General features: G+C 49.9%; 1 protein-coding gene across 2 annotated transcripts; it reads left to right on the top strand.

The window, feature by feature from the left end:
• Positions 1 to 1,182: 1,182 nt before the first annotated feature.
• Positions 1,183 to 23,948, top strand: RDH13 (retinol dehydrogenase 13). 2 transcript variants are annotated; one of them, XM_088830431.1, is made up of 8 exons: positions 1,183 to 1,383; positions 3,664 to 3,782; positions 5,751 to 5,906; positions 8,457 to 8,561; positions 9,941 to 10,153; positions 10,923 to 11,024; positions 23,468 to 23,557; positions 23,836 to 23,948. In XM_088830431.1, exons 1-7 carry the CDS (start codon positions 1,319 to 1,321, stop codon positions 23,554 to 23,556), a joined length of 849 nt encoding a protein of 282 aa, XP_088686557.1. In that variant the 5' UTR covers positions 1,183 to 1,318; the 3' UTR covers position 23,557; positions 23,836 to 23,948. The 2 variants fall into 2 exon arrangements, with proteins under 2 accessions (XP_088686557.1, XP_055266638.2); XM_055410663.2 differs by lacking the exons at positions 23,468 to 23,557; positions 23,836 to 23,948 and adding an exon at positions 12,811 to 15,870 and having other exon boundaries at positions 1,184 to 1,383.
• The last annotated feature ends 14 nt before the right edge of the window (positions 23,949 to 23,962 follow it).

The following is a 23,962-nucleotide window of genomic DNA, read 5'->3' as shown; positions in this document are numbered from 1 at the left end:
CAAGAGTACTGGAGTAGGTTGCCGTTTCCTCCTCCAGGGGTTCTTCCCCACCCAGGGATTGAACCAGTGCCTCTTATATCTCCTGCACTGGCAGGTGAGTTTGTTTTTTTGTTTTTTGTTTTACCACTAGCGCCACTTGGGAAGTGTCTTACATGTAATGAAATTCAGTGAACATACTGCTGAGACTTGAGGAATGTATGTTGTCATATGTATAAATTTTTGTGTAATCAAGATACTCTTTCCAAAACTCCCCATAGGTTCCCTTTGCAGTATTCACTTCCCCTACCCCCTCGGCCTTTGGTAACCACTGGTCTTCATTCTCTCTCATAGACTGTCATGTGACTGGAATCATACATATTGTACAAATACCAATAGATCATTCTTTTTTATTAAGAAAGAGTCCATTGTCTGAGGAGAAGGAAATGGCAACCCACTCCAGTATTCTTGCCTGGAGAATCCCATGGACAGAGGAGCCTGGTGGACTACAGTCCACAGATTGCAAAGAGTCCGATACGACTGAGTGACTTCACTTTCACTTTATTTCCATTGTCTGAATTTATTATAACTTATTCCTTTAGCTGTTGATGGACATATTTATTACAAAATTGGATTACTTCCCACTTTTGATTATTTTGATTAAGTGGGATGAGTTGAATTGCCTCTCCCTTCTACCCCCACAAATTTATATATGTTGAAATCCTAACGTGTAGTTCAGTTCAGTCGCTCAGTCGTGTCCGACTCTCCTTGACCCCATGAATCACAGCACGCCAGGCCTCCCTGTCCATCACCAACTCCCGGAGTTCACTCAAACTCATGTCCATTCACATTTTTAATGGATTACATTTGGTTTAAAGTTTTTATGGAATACTGGCGGTCGTCCCTGTGCTGTACAATATCGTTTCGGAGCTGTTTTGTTTTATACATAGCTAGTTCGTAGCACACGTATTTTTAGATGAGGAAACATGCTGATCCATTTGAAAGGCAAACCGAGGGCCCAGGCCCGGATGCGACAGCTGCCTCGCTGGGATCCCGCGGTCCCTACGGCACGGCGCTGAAGTTTTAAGCGGAGCGGTGTGACGTCATCGGAACAGCGCGTAGGCCCCGGCCCCGGCAACTACCATTCCCAGCAGCAGCTGCGCTCGCAGTCCGTCCCCATAGGTCCCACCTGGAGGCCCCGCCCCCGCCCCGCCCCTTCCGGCGGCGCGGGTTCCGGCGGCGTGTGCCCTTCCGCACGTGGGTCCCGGGCGGCGCGCTCCCGGGGCGGACTCCGGGCGCGGGCGTGTGGGCGGCTGCAGTCGGGCTCCCGCTCCCGCCAGGCATGAGCCGCTACGTTCTGCCGCTGTCCGCGCTGGGCACGGCCGTGGGCGGCGCCGTGCTGCTCAAGTGAGTTCGCGCGGGTCTCTCAGGCGCGGTAACGGCGGGCCGGTGGGCTTGGACAGCGAGGGAGGGCTGGGTGGAGGTCGCCAGCTCCTCGCCCACCCGGGAGGCCTCCAGGCCACTCGTCCAGCAGTGCTCCCAGGGAATGCGGGGACAAGCCTGGGCCCCGAGCGGCAGGTCACGGCCCAAGGTCGGCGGGAGAGAGGGGCGGGTCCGGGCCCTCGTAAACACTTTGGTCTAGTTGCTTCCGGACTTCTAGTGCGTTAATTCATTCTTTCAGCAGATACCTGCTGGGCACCTCCCATATGTCACGTCCTGGCCCAGATGCAAGGAACATGTGTGCCCCCTAAGCTCTCGTTGTCCGGAATCAGAGGAACAAGTTGGAATTGTCCAACTCAGTCAATGAAAAGATCGTTATTGCCTGCGATATACACATACGACAGTTCTTTCCTGTGGCTCCTGGGCTAATTCTCTAAATAAAAACAAGACAGGGGACTAAGAGGTACAAACTGTTAGTTATAAAATAAACTACAAGGATATATTGTACAACACGGGGAGTATAACAAATCTTTTATAATAGTTATAAGTGGAATATAACCTTTAAAAATTGTAGATCATTATGTTGTACACCTGTATATAATATTGTATATCAACGTATATAATATTGTATATCAACTATTCTTCAATATATAAAAATCCCCCCCACTCCAAACCAAAATACAACAACCAAATATTCTATAGCAGCACCATTCAGTAGAACTTTCTGTGAAGATGGAAATCTTTTACATTTGCCCTGGCTATTTTAAGCCATACAGTGTGACTATTGAGCACCTAAAAATATAACCGTGTTATGTTTGTGGTAACAGTATTATACTGTACACTTAAAAATTTGTTAAGACGGTAGACCTCATCTTAAGTATTCAGGATTAGCAATATGTATTTTATTACAGTTACAGGAGAGCTGGGAGTTAGGCCAGAAAGTGACTACAATATTGAAGTATCTTTTTTTCCCCCTCTCATAAGGGGTTGAAGGATAGACTGATTGACTGTTAATCTCTTTGCATAAAAACGTTTAGGCTTCTTCATCTGCTCTGTGATGAGGCTTCATTTTGAAGTTGTTCCTCCTGATCCAATAAAGTCTTTTTTGTGTAGCTGGATGGTATCTTGTTTTTTATAAACTCCTGCTTTGTAAATATTAACTGCCTTTTTTTGGGAAGCTCTAGGAAATGGAAATAATTTTTCCTTATCATAGATATCATGGGGAAATTCCCTGGCGGTCCAGGCGTTGGGACTTGGCGCTTTCACTGCCGGGGCCTGACTGTTCAGTCCTTGGTTGGGGAAGTAAGAACCCTCAAAGCAGAAGACATGGCCCCCCCAAAATTCATTGGCTGCTGTTTTTATTTTTATTCGTGCTGATGTCTGTTAGTTCTGAAAAAGCTTAAAAAAATAATAATAAAAAATACCAACATGGGAAGAATAAAAGAAAACTGAATTCCCTGTCCCTGGTTGGGGACAGGGAATATGACTATTTTTAATTAAAAATGACCCTCTTGTCTGGAGAGGACACTGGCCAGCTTCCTGTTCGTGACATTTAGTTGTTTCCAGTATTTAGCCTTTGGAATATGGACACAGTAGCAGAATAAGGCCCTCCTGCCCTCTCCCGAACATTCTAATGCCCAGAACCTATGTTTCCTTACCTGTTAAGGGGACTCTGCAGATGTCATTAAGGACCTCCATGATGGGAGATGATCACCAGGTGGCTCACAGCATCGTCACAATGGTACTCACAAGAGGGAGGTGGAAGAGTTGCTGACTTTGAAGGCAGAGGAAGGGGCCACAAGCCCAGGAATGCTGGTGGCCCTTAGAATCTGGAAAAGGCTTGGGAACAATTCTCAATTCTCCCTTGTGCCTCCAGAAGGAACACAGCTGTGCCAACACCTCAGTTTTATCCTGTGAGACTCGTCTCGGACTCTGACCTGCAGACTCTAGGGAAACACCATTGTGTGGTTTTAACCCACTGAGCTCCTGATGAAATGTTACAGCAGTCGTAGGGATTGAACACAGAGGTCTTTATCAGCTGGCAATGGTTATGACGAGGAGGCTTCCCCACACCAGGCGGTGCTGAGTAACCACAGGGCTCCCTTGGGTTGTGTAATATTGATCCCATCTTTTCGCTGGGGGAACACAAGCTCAGAGCGGTCACTTGTCTGAGATCGTAACCATTGGGGGCACCTGCAGTGAGAGTGGACAGACAGATGGAACTGATCTCCCGTTTCCTACCTCCAGGGACTTTGTCGCCGGCGGGGCTTGTCCCAGCAAGGCCACCATATCCGGGAAGACTGTCATTGTGACTGGTGCCAACACGGGCATCGGGAAGCAGACTGCCTTGGAGCTGGCCAAAAGAGGTGATGTCCCGTTGAGCACCTGCTTCTCAGCCCGGGGCTCGGGCGCGAGATCTGGTGGTGGACAATGGGATTCTCCTGGGGGTGTTAAGATCTGGTGGTGGATGGTGGGATTTCCCTGGGGGTGTTAAGGCTTCTGATTCTTTTGGTTTTGCAAGTGGCAGAAACAAATGCAGGTTGGCATAAGCCCCAAAGCCTGGTGTTCCTGCAAGGGGGCGGATGGGTCCAAGGGCTCAGAGGAGCCTGTGGATGCTCAGCAGCTTCTGGTTCGGGTTTTTCTCTGCATTGGCCTCGCCTTCCCCTATGCTGGTTGGACTCAGTCCCAGTGACTGGGTCGGGGCCTGGCTTAGAGGTTGGGAGTAAGACTTGACTTCAGGCTCTTCCAAGCTTACTAATCAGGTCTTTAATAGAAAGAATGCCCCCTTTGATTTGGGTCTGTTTGATGTTTTTCTCATGGTCAAAGTGGGCTTATGGAGACGTGTCCTCCTCAGCACACAGATCTCTCTTTTTTTAAAAAAATTATTTAATTTTGGCCCCACTGTGTGGCATGCAGGATCTTAGTTCCCTGACCAGGGACTGAACCTGTGCCCCCTGCACCGGAAGCTTGGATTCCTAACCACCTGACCGACAGGGAAGTCCCCACAGAGCTCTCTTTTGAATTTAGAATCAGTGGGGTTTCTGGGGGGACAGGCACGAGAGAGGGAGGCATCCCAGTTTTTGTTTGAACAGCTGGAAGATGAGTTGGGAGGGAGAGGCCGGGGCAGGTGTGAGGGCTGGGGGAGGCTGGGACCTCTCCTTGTGGGGCTCGAGTCGCAGTGGCCAGTGAATGCGTCCCTGCTGGATCAGCCAGGCCCAAGCTGCAGGTTTGCCCCGAGGTCAGAGTGATGGGGGCCATGATGGGCGGTCCTCTGCCCCTGCGCCTCATCACACGGGATTTCCCCCAGGGAGGGGCAGGTGTTCCTTTCGGGACCTGGTCAGACCGGAACTTGGGCCGTCTAAGGGCCGGGCTGGCCCTGTGAGGACGGCCGGAGCCTGGAGTTGATGAGCTCTGTCCTGGACTGTGTGATGGGGCGGCCGGTGTGGGAGGCGGCTGGTCCACCCCAGGGGAGCCCCAAAGACCCACACAGTCAGCATCGTTGTTGCCTGTCCTTCTCTCAGACCCTGTTTCTGCTCACTGTTCTCATTTGAAAAAAGTTTTTTTTAATGGGTGTATTAAGATTTAATTCACACATTTAAAATACACACTTCTGTGATTTTTAGTATATTCACAGAAGTGTGCAACCATTACTGCTCTCCATTGCAGAACATTTTTCATCACCCCCAAAATAAAACCTGGGTCCTCTAAGTCATCACCCTCTTAATTTCCCATCCTCTGCAGAGCTAGGAAACCGCTGATCTTCCTTCTGTGGATTCGCCTCTTCCGGGTGTTTCAGATCAATGGAATCTCACACTGTCCTTTTGTGTCTGCTTTCTTTGACTGAGTGAGAATCGTGTTTGTGAGGCTCATCCATGGTGTAGATGTTTTGGGGTTTCCTTCCTTTTCATGGCTGAGTAATACTCCACTGATGGGTAGACCATGTTTCCCTTAATGATTTTTAAAGATATTGGAGTATAGTTGATTTACAGTGTTGTGTTAGCTTCCCTGTGCAGCAGAGTGATTCCGTTTTACACATACATGTAACTATTCTTTTTTAAGTTCTTTCCCATTCAGCTCATTACAGAATATTGATCAGAGTTCCCTGTGCTCTCCAGTAGGTCCTTGTTGGTTATCTATTAATATGCAGTAGAATGTCCATGTCATTCTTCCCTTGAGGGACGTTTGGGGCGTTTCTGCCTCAACCGTGCCTCTGTGTACGTTACAGTACATAGTTTTGTATGGACTTATCTTTTCATTTATCTTGGGTATGTACGCTTAGGAGTGGATCTTTTTTATGTTTATTAAAAAATTTTTTTCTCGTCTGACTCTTCCAGGAGGCAACATCATTCTGGCCTGTCGAGACATGGAGAAGTGCGAAGCGGCGGCCAAGGAGATTCGAGGGGAGACCCTTAATCACCGTGTCAATGCCCGGCACCTGGACTTGGCCTCCCTTAAGTCCATCCGAGAGTTCGCGGCGAAGGTCACTGAAGGTAAGAGAGAGGCCGCTGGCCTTGTGAGGGAGGGCTTGAGCGGCCAGGCTGTGAGGAGCGGATCACACCAGGCAGGTTCTCGAGCCGAGTGTTGCTCACTGCCTGCTTTTGTTCGGTCTTTGGGTGAAGATTTTACATTTTTTTCTTTTCTGACATTTTCACGTTTGCATATTTTTCATTTTTACATGTGGGAAAGAAAAAAGAATAACATTTGACGACATGTGACTTTTTTTTTTTTTTTTACTTTTTTTTTGACATGTGACTTTTATTTGGAATTCAGACTGTGTTTTATTTTTTTTGGCCACACTGCATGGCTTTGAGGATGTTAGTTCCTGGGCCAGGGATTGAACCTGCTCACTGGGCAGTGAAAGCACAGGATCCTAACTACTGGATTGCCAGGGAATTCCTGGAATTCAGATTTTAGTTTCCCTAAAGGTTTTTCTTTTAAACTGGAGTATAATTGTTTCCAATATTGTCTTAGTTCCTGCTGTAGATGAATGTCGATCAGCTGTGTGTACACATATGTCTCCATAAAGGGTCTTCCCTGGTGGCTCAGTGGTAAAGAACCTGCCTGTCAATGCAGGAGATGTGAGTTCGATCCCTGGGTCAGGAAGATCTGCTGGAAAAGGGAATGGCAACCCACTCCAGTATTCTTGCCTGGAGAATCCCATGGACAGAGGAGCCTGGCGGGCTATAGTCCATGGGGTTGCAAAGAGTCGGACACGACTGAGTGACTCAACAACAACAAAGTCATCTCCGTAAAGTTTTATTGACACGCAGCTGGGCCCAGCGGTTTCCATATTGCCTGTGGCCGCTTTAGACCTGTGCGGGCAGAGTTCAGTGGAGACAGACCAAATTGCCTGCATAACCGAAAGTATTTGCTGCCTGGTCCTTTGCAGAAGAAGGTTACCGAGTCCTGCTCTCCAGGAAAACCAAGTCCTTCTGTCTGAGCTGGGCTCCTGGGAGAGACGGATTTGATGTGTAGGGAGGCAGAGGACACGAGTCACCCACTGTTTGCTCAGGCTCTCTGGCACTGAGGTGACTCCGGGGACACAGACGTGAGTCAGATTCAGGCTCTGTCTCTGGAGCGCCCGGGGCTGTGTCGGCCGTGAGGACAAGTGACTCAGAGGGGACCCGCAGGCATGACGCAGAGCACCCGGAAACACCCACCTTCTCCACTGGGCGTCTCCTTCTGTAGAGCCAGGCATTAGGCTGGCGTTTCTCTGCACTTCCATCTGCTTGATGGCTGACTCACTCTTCCTGCTGCTTGCCACACGGTCTCGGAACCACTTACATATTTATTTATTTTTCGAACAGGAACGACATTTGCAAGCTTAAACGTTCAGAAAGTGCAAACGGGGCTACAGGAGGACATCTTCCTGGTGCACCGCCACTAGCTCCCTGGATGCTGTCCTCAGATGGGTTCACTACTTCCCCTGCTGTGTGTCCTCTTGGGGACCTTTTATGTATAAAGCAGACGGGGGCTCCACCTCCCCTTGGGTTTTCTGTATAAACCGCAGCCTGTTATACAGCCGATACTGCCCCTCACTTTTTGTCCCCAGCTCACACCTGGAGATCAGTGCGGGCAGGACTTTTTCCTTTTATTGTTGTGGCTGTCTTGTGTCTGTTTCTTTCCCTGCCCCTGTGGGACTTGCAGGATCTTAGTTCCCAACCAGGGATTAAATCCATGTGCCTTGCTGTGGAAGTGTGGAGTCCTAACCACTGGACTGCCAGGGAATTCCTGTGTGTGTGTGTGTTTTAAAATTTTTATTGAAATATAATGGACTTACAATGTTTTGTTAGTTTCGGGTTTATAGCAAACTTGAATTCTGATTTAGTTATGTACACACATGAATGCCCACAGAAATAAATTTTTTTTTGAGATTCTTTTCTATTATAGATTATTACAAAGTTTTGAGTATGGTTCCCTGTGCTACAGTATGTCCTTGTTGGTTATCTATTTTATATATAGCAGCAGGCATATGTTAATCCCAGACTCCTAATTAATCCCTACCCCTGCATCTCAGTTACCATAAGTTTTCTGTCTGTGAGTCTATTTCTGTTTTGTAAATAGAGTCATTAGTATCCTTTTTTTTAGATTCCTTATATAAGTGAGAGGATGAGATGGTTGGATGGCATCGACTCAATGGACATGAGTCTGAGCAAACTCTGGGAGATGGTGAAGGATGGGGAAGCCTGGTGTGCTGCAGTCCATGTGGTCGCAAAGAGTCGGTTGCAAACTTAGTGACTGAACAAAACAGCGTATAAGTGATAGCGTATAATTTTGCCTTTCTCTGGCTCACTTTACCTAGTATGATCATCTCTAGGTCTATCCCTGTTGCTACAAATGGCGTTATTTCATTCTTTTTTATGGCTGAATAATATCCCATTGTACTGCGGCTTCTTTATCCACTCCTGTCGACGGACACTTAGGTTGCAGAAAGTACTTTTTGAGTGGATAATGATGAAGCCGTCCTACCTGGCAGGTTCTGTTACCCATTTTACAGAGGCGGAAACTGAGTCCCGTTTGTCCTCACCCCTGTTTTCCAGAGGAGGAGCATGTTCACATCCTGATCAACAATGCGGCCGTGATGCGGTGCCCCCACTGGACCACCGAGGACGGCTTTGAGATGCAGCTTGGCGTTAACTACCTGGGTGAGGCTGCTGGCTGAGTGGCATCAGCCGGGATGTGGGTGGGGGCCCCCGTGGACCAGACGCAGGTTCCAGGAGGGGTCTTCCTCCACTCTTCAAGGTGGCCGTGCGTGGGGTCATCTGGCAGCTCGGGGAGCCCCCTGTTCATGGCTGGACCTTCAGTCCTTTGGACCTTTCATCAGCCTCTTGGCCTCTTGTCCCTTGTCTGTCTGTCCTCCGGTCTCCATCTGCCCTTCACTTGCTGTGTCCGTTTATCTGCTGTCACTCTGAGTCCACCAGTGAGGCTGAGGGACGTCGGGTAGACATCAGTCACGCAGGATTAGGGACTACCCTAATGACCTGGTTTAAACTTTATCACCTTTCTGTAGGCCCTCTCTCCATATAAGGTCACACTCCGAGGACTTTTTTTTTAGGAGTGTTTAGGGGGGTGACATGGCTTCCCTGGTGGCTCAGGTGGTAAAGTATCTGCCTGCAGTGCAGGAGACCCGGGTTTAATCCCTGGGTGGGGAAGATCCCCTGGAGAAGGGAATGAGCAACTTCCGTTCCGTTCCGTTGCTCAGTTGTGTCCGACTCTTTGCGACCCCGTGGACTGTAGCCTACCAGGCTTCTCCGTCCATGGGATTCTCCAGGCAAGAATACCGGAGTGGGTTACCGTTTCCTTCTCCAGGGGATCTTCCCGACCCAGGGATCGAACCTGGGTCTCCCGCATTGGAGGCAGATGCTTTAACCTCTGAGCCACCAGGCACAATTCACCCATAACACACATGTGACTGTCTTCATCCACTGCTGGCTGGGACTCAGTCATGTGACCTGGTGGAGCTGCAGGGGAGACTGGGAAATGTAGTCGTTTACTGGGCTGTCTCATGGGTAACCCAAACTTCTATCACTAGAAAGAAACAGAGAAAGGATTTTGAGAGACAGATGGTCCTCATAGAGGGTTATCACAAGACTTTGTGATAATTAGTTGTGGGGACTATCTTGTGCATTGCTGGATTTTTTGTTTGTTTTAATGTAATTTGTTTTTTTGGTACACCACAGGGCTTGTAGGATCTCAGTTTACTGGGCAGGGACTGCACCCAGGCTGCAGGAGTGAAATCCTGGCATCCTAACCACTAGACCCCCAGGCAGTCCTGCGCTGTGGGATTTTCAGCCGCATCCCTGGCCTCCACCCACTAGGTGGCAGTAGCACTCCTGTACGGTCCACAGCCGTAGTGATGAAGCGTGCCTCCAGACTTTGCCAGTGCCCGCTGGAGGGCAGAGGGGGACCCTGCTGAGAAGCACAGGTTATGGAAGGAGGCGATAAGGTGACGGTGTTCTCAGTAGGGTCCTACGTCCAGGACGAGAATTCAGGAAAAGCTGTCTTTCTGTTTTCCTTCTTCCAGGCCACTTCCTTTTGACGAACCTGCTACTGGACAAGCTGAAAGCCTCCGCCCCTTCGCGCATCATCAACGTCTCGTCCTTGGCCCACGTCGCTGGGCACATAGACTTCGAGGACTTGAACTGGGAGCAGAGGAAGTATGACACGAAGGCGGCCTACTGCCAGAGCAAGCTGGCTGTCGTCGTCTTCACCAGGGAGCTGAGCCGGCGGCTGCAAGGTGCGTGTGGCCGAGCCTCGCTGGGCTCCCTTCTGCTTTGGCTCCGAGTCTGAAACGGTCCTGCCGTGACCTTGGGTGGCTGGGAGGTCAAGCAGTGGCTCCAGGACAACCCATGACACGCTTACCACCACGGTCCCCGCTGGTGCCCGACGCAGACATCACTAATCCATCTCCGCACTTTCCTGTGCTCGTCCCATGCAGGCATCCAAGCCTTCGCTGTTCTAGGCCAGTGGAGCTTTGGCAGTATCTGGAGATGTTTTTGGCTGTCTGTCTGGGGAAGAGGGCGGGTTGGGAGATGTTCCAGGCATCTCGTGGGCAGAGGCTGGGGGTGGTGCTCAACATCCTACAATGCACAGGATAAAGAATGATCCCAGCTCAGAGTCTATAGTGCCAAAGCTGAAGAGCCTGCCCTTTGCCTTGCTTCTCAAAGAGAGTCTGGACTTGCAGCGTGGGCTCACCCGAGCGCTTGTCATCCCTGCAGCATCTCAGACCCCTCCCTGACCCACTGCTTCAGACTCTAGGCGTGGAATCTAGTGGTCTGGGCTTCTCCAGCCCTCCAGGTGATGTTTACACACTCAGGTTCAGAGGCTTCGCTCTGGGCAGCCGTGAGATAGCTGCCGTGTAAGATTAAAGCACGGATGTGAAGGTTTCAGAGCAGGAGGGTGATGTGGACTCGGGGGAGCCCCAGAGCCCAGGGCGGGCAGCATTAACCTTCAAGGTAAGGGGTGAACCTGCTGTCTGCTTTCCTCACTGTTCCCTTCTGTCCCAGGCACAGGCGTGACTGTCAACGCCTTGCATCCCGGCGTGGCCAGGACAGAGCTTGGCAGACACACGGGCATGCACAGCTCCGCCTTCTCCAGCTTCACACTCGGTAAGTCGCCTCCTGGTCTGGGTCCCTTACCTGAACACCTGTCCTCCCAGCTTGAGGCCCAGGGCCCTTCCTCAGTGTATTAGGGTTTTCCAGGAAAACTGAACCAATAGGGTATATAGGGATATTTAGGGAGATTGACTAGGAGGGTTTGGCTTGTGCATCTGGGGGTCTGACCTGTATGTCAGAGGCCCGGGAATGCTGGCCCTGCAGTTCCAGCCCAAACCCGAAGGCCTGAGGACCAGGGGAGCCGCTTGTGTAAGTCAAGTCCCAGGCTGACTTGAAAAGCCAAGAGGGGATGGACATCTGGGTTTACCGTCTCATCCCCGGTTAACTTCCCAGTGCCCGCCCACCTCGGGAGGGTGGATTTCACACGCTCACAGACACCCCGGAAATAGTATTCTGCCTGCTCTCTGGGCATCTCTTAGCTCAGTCAAGTTCACACATACATTTTCTTTCTCTTTGACCTTTGGCTGCTTTGCACGTGGGATCTGGTTCCCTGATCAGGAATCGAACCTGTGCCGCCTGCATTGGCAGCTTGGAGTCTTAACCACTGGACCATCAGGGAAGTCCCCCACACACATAAAATTAGCATCGCACTTGAAGTCTGTCTCAGGGGCTTTTCTGTTTTCCCCTGTGTCTTCCCTGGTGCCGACTCACTTTCATGCGTCTGCCCAGCCGGTCAGCCTCAGAGCACCCTGGGAAACAGGCCAGAGCCTGTGTTGTTCAGTCGCTCAGTCGTGTCCGACTCTTTGTGACCCCGTGGACTGCAGCACGCCAGGCCTCCCTGTCCATCACCATCTCCCGGAGCTTGCTCAAACTCCTGTCCATTGAGTCGGCAATGCCATCCAGCCATCTCATCCTCTGTCGCCCCCTTCTCCTGCCTTCAATCTTTCCCAGCATCAGGGTCTTTTCTAATGAGTTGGCTCTTTGCGTCAGGTGGCCAGAGTACTGGGGCTTCAGCTTCAGCATCAGTCCTTCCAGTGATGGATGAGAAAAGTGTTTGAGAGGAGGAGGTCATGGGGCTGATTGCCTGGAGTCTAGCCATGCTTGGGATAGCTCCAGTTTCATCCCAAGCTAGCTGGGCCGCCCAGGGAAGGGACTTATTTCCAAACCCCTATTTGCTGATCTGCCAAGTAAGGCTCACAGTAGTGCCTGTCTCACAGTGGGGAGGACTAGATGAGACCGCCCTCGAAAGGACCAGCACAGCGCCTGGCCCAGACTCAGGCTGAATAAATAGTGAGAGCCTTATAACCAGTGTTTGTTATCCTGGAAAACATTCTAGTTGGTGGCGGCTAGGTATCAAGACTCTTAAGCCGAGGCTGGCACTGGAGATAATACACAATAGTTTAAAGAAAGATCAGGGTGGTGGGGGTACTTCCTTGGTGGTCCAGTAGTTAAGACTCTGTGCCTCCACTGCGGGGGCCCCAGGTTCAGTCCCTGGTTGGGGAACTAAGATTCCATATTCCACGCATGGCGCAGCCAGAAACAAAGCAAAAAGAAAGATTGGGTGGGGTGAGGACTTGGACTGTCCATTTGCCTGGGAAAAGCCAGGGGGGCTTCCTGGAGGAGGCAGCTTTCAGGCTGGTTCCTTCATCTGGAGTTGATTTGTCTGGGCAGTGCCAGGGAAGGGAGCTCCTGTGTAAAGAACCAGAGCGGCAAAGGCCTGGAGGTGAGCTCTGTGGGACTCCAGGGACCCTTCTGGCTTTGGTGGGCCCTGAGCAACGCGGGGTGAGGTGTACCTTCGTCTCTGAATGTCTGGACTGAACTCTCTGTGGACTGACTGCAGGGCCCATCTTCTGGCTGCTGGTCAAGAGCCCCCAGCTGGCCGCCCAGCCCAGCGTCTACCTGGCCGTGGCGAAGGAGTTGGAGGGCGTTTCTGGAAAGTACTTTGATGTACTCAAAGAAAAGCCTCCGGCCCCGGAAGCTGAGGATGAAGAAGTAGCCAAGAGGCTTTGGGCTGAAAGTGCCTGCCTAGTGGGCTTGGAGATGTCCCATGGATCCCATGGGAAGAGGGGGCAGCCGCTCCCCAAATAACTGCTGGGAACAGGTGTGGAAGCCACCAGGAAGACAGAGCCACCAGGGTGGAGCGGCTACCCACCAAAGCTAGCTGTCATGTCCGCAGCATCCACCAGGTGGCAGTATTGACAAGGGTCAGAGCTATGGTTTTCTCAGTGGCCACTTTGGGATGTGAGAGTTGGACCATAAACAAGGCTGAGCACTGAGTCTTTCGAACTGTGATGCTGGAGAAGACTTTTGAGAGTCAACCAGTCCATCCTAAAGGAAATCGACCCTGAAGATTCATTGGAAGCACTGATGCTGAAGCTGAAGCTCCAGCACTTTGGCCACCTGATGTGAAGACCTGACTCATTGGAAAAACCCTGATGCTGGGAAAGATGGAAGGCGGGAGGAGAAGGGGAGACAGAGGATGAGATGGTTGGACGGCATCACCGACTCGAGGGACGTGAGTTTGAGCAAGCTCTGGGAGACAGTGAAGGACAGGAAGCTTGGTGTGCTGCAGTCCATGGGGTTGCAGAGTCAGACATGACTGAGTGACTGAACAGCAACAAATTGTCAAAGGGCTGCTGACCGCCATGCCTGCGGCTCCTTCTAGATGTGGCATTGCCTCTTCTGGCCACAGGGGATTGGCCCCCAGGTGAGCATCTGGCCCGGGGCTGGCTGGCACAGCTGTCCTGCTGCCAACAGGTGAGCTGGGCCAGTGGACGCCTCCTTTGGGAATCCACACAAGGAGTTTTGGGGGCGGTGACACCTGCCTCTGGTAGGAACCGTGCCTGAGACAGGATAGCCCGTGGGCAGGTTTCTCTGACGCCGCTTGAGGGGTCCGTGGTCCGCCGTGTGAGTGTGTGCACCTCCGGTCTCCTCTCTCAGCCTTGGCTCCCCCAGCTGTTCAGCGGACTTCCTCATCGCATGGGGCCGAGTTTCCCCTGGCTCGGAGGATGGCAGCTGCATCTTCCTTGCCAGTGGCTGTTTACTGAGGACCTGCCACATGCTGTCCCCCGGCGAGGTGCTGGAGACGCCCCCTCAGGAACACACCCTGTTGTCTCCGTGTCATGCTGGCGACATCACGGGGGCGGGGAGGAACCACAGAGGAGCCCGGAGGCCCGGGACCACGACCATCACAGCAGTTCCCGTGGGGACTTCAGTCACAGACTCTCCAGCAAAACTGTAACTGCCTTATCGGTTTCATTTTCTTCCTCTGTGTGTGTGTGTGTGGCGCGGGCAGTGCTAACAAGCTGGCCCGAAAGAACTTGGATTTATTACATTTAGAAAATGGGCTCTTGACTTAACTATCGCCAGGGCAGTAAACGGCTCAGAAGTTCAGACTTTTGGAGACTAAAGGGGCCCGTTCCTCCTTTCTTGAGGCCTGGGCGCCTTCCAAGTTAGAAGCGGGGCTGACGTTCCGCTTGGGCACAGGGTGGAGGGGACCCACAGAGCTCAGTTATCGAGGTAAAACGTATCTTAACGTTAAAATGTTTAATACTTGGGAGAACCGTGGAGGCCACATTGTACGATGCGCAGAAGGGCAGAGAAGGACCCTGTCCCAAATACTGTCAGTGCCGAGGGGCTGGGTGTGGAGGAGGTGCTGAAGACACCCCAATGCTCCCTGGACACGGCGAGTGTTCCCTCTGTTCCCATGTCAGGCAGACAATGGCCAGAGGACTGGCATGGGGTGACCAGGCCTGGGGGGCCCCCCTCCCTGTCTGTGCCCGCTGTCTTCCCTGTGGGCTGCACATGGACACTCACTTCTTTTTTTAAAGAGAATGGAATTAAAAAGAAGCATTTATTTGGTTGTGTTGGCCTCTTTCATTGGGAGCGAGGGCTTTCCACCGGGGTTGCTCCGTGGCAGGTGGGATGTTTGTTCCCCAACCTGGGATTGAACCCACAGCCCCCGCTGTGGAAGCATGGACTCTTGAGCACTGGATCACCAGGGAAGTCCCTTCTCTCGTTTTTTAAGGGCCTCTTGATACCTCTTGTCCCATCCAGACAATCCAGGATTGTTGTCCTCCTTTGAAGTTAGCAGTTAGGAACTTGAACTGGACATTCCCCTTGCTCCCCCTTTGCCCTGTAAAGTAGAAGTTTCTGTGGATTAGGATGTGAACACCTTTGGGGGCACCCACTTTTCCGCTGACACTGTTCTTTTCAAAATTCTTAAGCAAAAATCCTTTCTGCTTAAGAGGAATCAGCTTCACCAGGGTTGTTTGCAAGCAAATCAACTGAAAAGAACAGGTTTTTAAAATCACAAACTCCCCACTATCTGCTTGCAAAAAAGAAAAACTTGGGGTGTGTTAGCAAGAAGAGGGGTTGGAATTCAGAGTCTGATTGCACAGCCCACTCTTTCTGGGGGAGGGTTATAGGTTCAAATGTCCATGAGAACCTCTGAACGCATGGAGATTCGTCTGTTACGGACATGCAAGCAACCTGCGGCCTATGGCTAACCACAAACCTTCACAACCAACATCCGCTTCCTTTCTGAAACCGAGAAACCCCAAAGACCGCAGGCGTGGAGTGACACATCAGCTTCACCCTTGACTGCTTCTCTGAAGGCTTTGAGGTGGTTCACAAACCCATCTACAACCTTCAGACGGACGGAAGACAATCAAAACCAGTCTATAACAAGACGGCACAAAACAAAACCCAAACGCGCAGAAGCAGCTCAGAGGTGATGGTGGCAAAGTTGTGCACGGACCCAGGGCCCTCCGTGGAAGGGGTGCTCGGGTGGGCTCTTTGCCATGAGAAGCCAGGCTGGGGTCACATCCTTCATGCTGCCCTTTGGGGATTGGGAACTGTGTCGGGATGGTTTGGCTGCCGATCATGGGACATGAAGGGTTTAAGCTGAACTGACGTGTGCCCACGACCATGTGTAAAATAGATGGCTAGTGGGAAGCTTCTGAGTAGACAGCGCAGCTCAGTGCTCGGTGATGACCCAGAGGGTGGGATAGGGGTGGAGGGAGGTTCAGGAGGGAGGGGATATATGTATACATATAGCTTCCCTGATAGTTCAGTTGGTAAAGAATCCACCTGCAATGCAGGAGACCCCGGTTCCATTCCTGGGTTGGGAAGATCTACTAGATAAGGGATAGGCTACCCACTCCAGTATTCTTGGGCTTCCCTGGTGGCTCAGCTGGTAAAGCATCTGCCTGCAATGCAGGAGACCTGGGTTTGATCCCTGGATTGGGAAGATCCCCTGGAGAAGGGAAAGGCTACCCACTCCAGTATTGTGCCCTGGAGAATTCCATTGCAAAGAGTCAGACACAGCTGAGCGACTTTCACTTCACATGGCTGATTTGTGTTGTACAGCAGAAACTAACAAAACGTAAAGCAATTATATTCCAATTAAAAAAACAAACAGGGTTTAATCTGAGCTGACCTTCTTCCCAGGCAAAAGCGAGAAGGAATTCCATTTCACAGAAGTACAAGCCCAGGGGTGTGGCAGGCTTTGGGTTCCGTAATATCATGGAGATTCCTCCTGCAAGATTGGGGTCCAACAATTACTGACATCACTCCAGGGTAGGGCTCTGTGGCAGGTTGAGTGGATGTGCTTCCCCTAAAAGGTACGTCTGTTCCTGCCACCAGTACCTGTGAATGGAGCCAATTTGGAAAAAGAAGTTTTTTTAAGATTTTTTTGATGTGGAGCATTTTTAAAGTCAATAAGGAGTTCATGATCTGAGCCACAGTCAGCTCCTGGTCTTATTTTTGCTGACTGTGTAGAGCTTCTCCATCTTTGGCTGCAAAGAATATAATCAGTCTGATTTCGGTATTGACCATCTGGTGATGTCCATGTGTAGAGTCTTCTCTTGTGTTGTTTGAAGAAGGTGTTTGCTATGACCAGTGCATTCTCTTGGCAAAACTCTATTAGCCTTTGCCCTGCTTCATTCTGTACTCCAAGGTCACATTTTCCTGTTACCCCAGGTGTTTCTTGACTTCCTACTTTTGCATTCCAGTCCCCTATAATGTAAAGGACATCTGTTTTGGGTGTTAGTTCTAGAAGGTCTTGTAGGTCTTCATAGGACTGGTCAACTTCAGCTTCTTCAGCGTTACTGGTTGGGGCATAGACTTGGATTACTGTGATGGTGAATGGTTTGCCTTGGAAACGAACAGAGATCATTCTGTCGCATATTGGGCACCTACTGATCTCGGGAGTTCATCTTTCAGTGTCCTATCTTTTTGCCTTTTCACACTGTTCATGGGGTTCTCAAGGCAAGAATACTGAAGTGGTTTGCCAATCCCTTCTCCAGGGGACCACGTTTTGTCAGAACTTCCACCATGACCCGTCCGTCTTGGGTGGCCCTACACAGCATGGCTCATAGTTACACCGAGTTACATGAGGCGGTGGTCCTTGTGATCAGATTGGTTAGTGTTCTGTGGTTGTGGTTTTCAGTCTGACTGCCCTCTGAGGGAGAAGGACAGAGGCTGTGGTCCTTGTGATCAGATTGGTTAGTGTTCTGAGATTGTGGTTTTCAGTCTGACTGCCCTCTGAGGGAGAAGGACAGAGGCTTATGGGAGCTTCCTGACGGGAGAGACTGACTGTGCGGGAAACCGGGTCTTGTTCTGCTGGGCGGGGCCATGCTCAGTTCAGTTCAGTTCAGTTGCTCAGTCGTGTCCTACTCTCCGCGACCCCATGAATCACAGCACGCCAGGCCTCCCTGTCCATCACCAACTCCCGGAGTTCACTCAGACTCATGTCCACAGAGTCAGTGATGCCATCCAGCCATCTCATTCTCTGTTGTCCCCTTCTCCTCCCGCCCCCAACCTTTCCCAGCATCAGAGTCTTTTCCAGTGAGTCAACTCGTCGCATGAGGTGGCCAAAGTATTGCAGTTTCAGCTTTAGCATCAGTCCTTCTAATGAACACCCAGGACTGATCTCCTTTAGGATGGACTGGTTGGATCTCCTTGCAGTCCAAGGGACTCTCAAGAGTCTTCTCCAGCACCACAGTTCAAAAGCAGCAGTTTGGAGATCAGCTTTCTTCACAGTCCATTGACAGAAAATTGGATTAAAGATTTACTGAGCATGGCCGGGCCTTGCTCAGTAAATCTTTAATCCAATTTTCTGTCAATGGACTGGGCTGTGTTCCTTCCCTGTTATTTGACCTGAGGCCAAACTAGGTGGAGGTAAGATAATGGTGACCTCCTTCAAAAGGTCCCTTGCACTAAGACATGACCTAAATCAAATCCCTTATGATTATACAGTGGAAGTGACAAACAGATTCAAGGGATTAGATCTGACAGAGTGCCTGAAGAACTGTGGACAGAGGTTCGTGACTGTACAGGAGGTAGTGATCAAGATCATCCCCAAGAAAAAGAAATGTAAAAAGGCAAAATGGCTGTCTGAGGAGGCCTTACAAATAGCCGAGGAAAGAAGAGAAACAAAAAGCAAAGGAGAAAAGGAAAGATATACCCACTTGAATGCAGAGTTCCAAAGAATAGCAAGGAGAGATAAGAAAGCCTTCCTCCGTGATCAGTGCAAAGAAATAGAGGAAAACAATAGAATGGGAAAGACTAGAGATCTCTTCAAGAAAATCAGAGATACCAAGGGAACATTTCATGCAAAGGTGGACTCAATAAAGGACAGAAATGGTATGGACCTAACAGAAGCAGAAGATATTAAGAACAGGTGGCAAGAATACACAGAAGAACTGTACAAAACAGATCTTCACGACCCAGATAATCACGATGGCGTGATCACTCACCTGGAACCAGACATCTTGGAATGTGAAGTCAAGTGGGCCTTAGAGAGCATCACTACAAACAAAGCTAGTGGAGGTGGTGAAATTCCCAGTTGAGCTATTTCAAGTCCTAAAAGATGATGCTGTGAAAGTGCTGCACTCAATATGCCAGCAAATTTGGAAAACTCAGCAGTGGCCACAGGACTGGAAAAGGTCAGTTTTCATCCCAATCCCAAAGAAAGGCAGTGCCAAAGAATGCTCAAACTACCGCACAATTGCACTCATCTCACACACTAGCAAAGTGATGCTCAAAATTCTCCAAGCTAGGCTTCAACAGTATGTGAATCGTGAACTTCCAGATGTTCAAGCTGGATTTAGAAAGGGCAGAGGAACCAGAGATCAAGTTGCCAACATCCTCTGGATCATTGAAAAAGCAAGAGTGTTGCAGAAAAACCTCTACTTCTGCTTTATTGACTATGCCAAAGCCTTTGACTGTGTGGATCACAACAAACTGTGGAAAATTCTGAAAGAGATGGGAATACCAGACCACCTAACCTGCCTCCTGAGAAACCTGTATGCAGGTCAGGAAGCAACAGTCAGAACTGTACATAGAACAACAGACTGGTTCCAAATAGGAAAAGGAGTATGTCAAGGCTGTATATTGTCACCCTGCTTATTTAGCTTATATAGAGTACATCATCAGAGAAGGCAATGGCAAGCCACTCCAGTATTCATGCCTAGAAAATCCCATGGATGGAGGAGCCTGGTAGGCTGCAGTCCGTGGGGTCGCTAAGGGTCGGACACGACTGAGCGACTTCACTTTCACTTTTCACTTTCACACATTGGGGAAGGAAATGGCAACCCACTCCAGTGTTCTTGCCTGGAGAATCCCAGGGACGGGGGAGCCTGGTGGGCTTCCGTCTATGGGGTCACACAGAGTCGGACACGACTGAAGTGACTTAGCAGCAGCAGCAGAGTACATCATGGGAAACGCTGGGCTGGAAGAAGCACAAGCTGGAATCAAGATTGCTGGGAGAAATATCAATAATCTCAGATATGCAGATGACTCCACCCTTACGGCAGAAAGCGAAGAAGAACTAACGAGGCTCTCGATGAAAGTGAAAGAAGAGGGTGAAAAAGTTGGCTTAAGCTCAACATTCCAGAAAACAAAGATCATGGCATCTGCTCCCATCACTTCATGGGAAATAGATGGGGAAACAGTGGAAACAGTGAGAGACTTTATTTTTGGGGGCTCCAAAATCACTGCAAATGGTGATTGCAGCCATGAAATTAAAGGACGCTTACTCCTTGGAAGGAAAGTTATGACCAACCTAGACAGCATATTAAAAAGCAGAGACATTACTTTACCAACAAAGGTCCATCTAGTCAAGGCTATGGTTTTTCCAGTAGTCATGTATGGATGTGAGAGTTGGACTGTGAAGAAAGCTGATCGCCGAAGAATTGATGCTTTTGAACTGTGGTGCTGGAGAAGACTCTTGAGAGTCCCTTGTACTGCAAGGAGATCCAACCAGTCCATCCTAAGGGAGATCAGTCCTGGGTGTTCGTTGGAAGGACTGATGCCGAAGCTGAAACTCCAATCCTTTGGCTACCTGATGGGAAGAACTGACTCATTGGAAAAGACCCTGATGCTGGAAAAGATTGAGGGCAGGAGGAGAAGGGGATGACAGAGGATGAGACGGTTGGATGACATCATGGACACAATGGATGTGAGTTTGAGCCACTCTGGGAGATAGTGAAGGACAGAGGAGCCTGGTGTGCTGAAGTCCATGGCGTCACAAAGAACTGGACATAACTCCGAGACTGGACAACAGGTCACAGAGGTGATGTTATTTGTTACAGGGGTTGGAGCCTAATGCAACCTCTTTGGTGGAGGGTCACGAGGTGGCTGCCAGAGCCAGTTTGGGCCACTTGCTTTTTTGTGTTTGTTTTTTTTTTTGGCGAGTGAGGGAGAGAGAAGTGCTTCCTTTTCGCGCCTCTGATTGGGCTGTCTCAAGTCACGTGCTCATCTTGCGTGCATGCTAAGTTGCTTCAGTCGTGTCTGACTGTGCGACTCCATGGACTATCGCCCACCAGGCTCCTCTATCCATGGGATTCTCCGGGCAAGAATACTATAGTGGGTTGCCATTTCCTATTCCAGGGGATCATCCCAACCCAGGGATAGAACCCATGTCTCCTGCATTGCAGGCAGATTCTTTACCATCTGAGTCACCAGGGCAGCCCTTGATCAGTACAAAATGTAGCTCAAGACTTTTGATGAAAGATAGCCTCTTAGGAGGGAACTGTGCTTTACTCTGTAGCCCGTCAAGTGTAGTGAGCCACAAAGCTGTGACCAGGCTTGGGCAGGTTTTCTGTTTATCTCCCCCCTTACTCTCTCCATTAGGCACCTCCCCAGGGCAGAATCTCCTTGTTGGTTCTGTTCAGTTTACAGCAGCAGACTCAGCAATTCCTCCCTCAAAATGAAGCCTACGAATCTACACGCACGGGGAAAAGCTGATGTGTAAAAGAACGTTGATTGCGCTTGTAAAAAAGTGCATTGATTGCCTTCCTTTAACACAGAAAGGCTGGGGAATATGTAAAAGTCAGCTGTATGGCTTAAGCAAATAATGGTGCATTCAAGGGAGGAAACATTTCGCAACCATTCAGTGAGCACAAGCCCTGTTTTCCTGTTGTTTTTAAACAGGTCGTCTGGGAGAAGAGCTCAATGGGGACATAGTGAAGTGTGGGTGGGTGGGACTGAGGGTGGACCCCAGCCAGTAGGGGCATCACGGTACCTGGAGCAAGAGAGTAGGAGGAGGGCGGGAGGTAAACACGGCGTCTAGTGAATAGGCGCTGCTCTCCCCACGTGGCCAGGACCAGCCATCACTAACAAGCGTCCAAGAGAGAGCCTGGAAAGTGAGAGGCCGCCCAAGGAGCCCTTTGGGACTGGAAGTTGAGGAGCGGGGGTCATCTACTTAGAAGTGACACATTAGGAGGTCATGCGTTCTCGGGGGGTGGAGGGGGTCACAGAGGAGGTGTGTAGGTTGACGGCCAAGATCCGGTGGATCTGATGAGATGGAGTTGAGAGGAGGAGAAAGCAGAGGCGGGTGAGACGGAGGGAGGAGAAAACGCGTCTTGTGCCACCAAAACCGAGCACGGTAGGTTTTTGGAGAGCCTGGGACCCCCAGCGCCAGAAAGAGCAGAGAAACACGGAGCTGACGTCAGCAGGCTGGGGGGGCGGGGAGCCGTGGGCTGAGCTGGCCAGGCTCATGATCCTCCTTACCAATCTTGGGGTGTTGCTTATAGTTATGAGGGCTCCTCCCCAGTTGGCTGAGACCAACACACTTGAAATCTTCTCTGCTGAACCAGGCATCAACCGTGAAGACCCCTGGGATCACCAGAAACATGGCGGCTTCAGCCAAGCGGATGAGAGCCTCTGCACTGTGGTCCCCAGGGCAGCGCCTGGGGACAGAGACAGAGAACTCACTCATGGGGGAACTTGCCCTGTCTCATACCAGACTTCTAGACACATTTTTATTTGAGGGGGAGGATGGATTTGGGGTTGGGATTGACATATACACACTATTATGTATAAAATCAATAACTAATGAGAACCAAAGTACAGCCCAGAGACTCTGCTCACTGCTCAGTGGTGACCTGAATGGGAGGGAGTTCAAGGAAGAGGGGATACATGCATACGTGTGGCTGAGTCACTTTGCTGCCCACAACACTGTAAGCAACTACAGCCCAGTTTAGAAAACGAGGTCCTACAGGGGCTGGAGTATATAATGTATATACTTCCGAATATACAGTTATATACATGTATAAATATATATAATATACATGTGCTTACAGACACAGTAATATGCGTATAATAATACAGACACAGTCACAAACATACACCTGTATATATTTATGTGCAATTAACAAATTATGTGTATAATTATATATATGTAATTATATATAATTTTATATACAATTAGATATATTTATATGGACTTCCCCAGTGGCTCAGCAGTAAAGAACCCACTTGCTAATGTAGGAAACGTGGGTTCGATCCCAGGGTCGGGAAGATCCTCTGGAGGAGGGCGTGGCAACCCACTCCAGTATTCTTGCCTGGAGAATCTCATGGACAGAGGAGCCTGGCGGGCTACAGTCCATGGGGTCGCAGAGAGTGGGACACGACTGAGCAGGTGTGCACATCTATGCAATTGCATATATTTATATGCAATTCTATATAACTATATACTGATTGTTCCTTGAACAACATGGGTTTGAATGGCATGGGCCCACTTACACAGGATTCTTTTTTTTTAAGTTGGGGACATTTTTATTTATCTATAGGCAATTAGTGTGTCAAGTGACTGATTAATGTATCAAGTGACTCCCAGGTGCCAAATCCCATGTGAAACTGCAGAATATTCCATGTCGCTTATGTCTTTGTGGGAAAGAATTGATGATCAAAACTGCAGGAGTGGAATGAGTATCAATGCTTCTTTTTTCTCTTTTTTTCATCCTTTTTTCAGTAATGAAGTCTCAACCTTGTTATCTGTTTCTTTGATTTTCTTTCAGCTTCTTTCAGTTTGAATATGATATGCTTAAAGTTTAGGACTTGTTTTGAGGTGTTTTGGGTATTCATTTTTTATTAGGTATAATTGACATATCACATTATATTAGTTTCAGATGTTTTTCTCCACAACTTTCCCCCCTTTCTTTCTTTCTCTCTGACGTGGCTGCATCTTTTCACACACCCCTTTACTGCAGAGTCCGCGTCGGACAGAAGAATTGGTCTTCCAGGCGTCTTCCTGGGACCGCTCCACACTGCTCTCCATCAGACTCTCAGGTCTGATTAAGGTCAGCAACACCATCCCTCAGAGTTTCCTTTATCAGAGTCAGCCTTTACTAGTTGCATGTCACCTCCTTTTTCTGGGGGAGGAGTAAGACTTCTTAGATGTGTGTGTGTAGTCAGTCGTGTCCGACTTTTTGTGATCCCATGGTCTGCAGTCCGCCAAGCTCCTCTGTCCATGGGATTCTCCAGGCAGGAATACTGGAGGGGGTCGCCATGCCCTCCTTCAGGGGATCTTCCCCACCCAGCGATCGAACCCGCGTCTCCTGTGTCTACTGCGTTGCAGGTGGGTTCTTCCCGCTGAACCATCAGGGGAGCCCTGCAGCAGATCAGCAGGGCGTTGTGGAGAGCCGATGTCCCACATCTTCGCGGCGGAAGATTACGGCAGGAAACCCGCAGGTAACCCACGCCCA

Source organism: Moschus berezovskii, chromosome 22 (genome assembly GCF_049115385.1).
Source record: "Moschus berezovskii isolate FMDL1 chromosome 22, NW_MosBer_1.0, whole genome shotgun sequence".
In the NCBI taxonomy this organism is placed as follows: domain Eukaryota; kingdom Metazoa; phylum Chordata; class Mammalia; order Artiodactyla; family Moschidae; genus Moschus; species Moschus berezovskii.
Note: the sequence above shows the minus strand (reverse complement) of the source record. Positions and strands in the feature narration are given on the sequence as shown.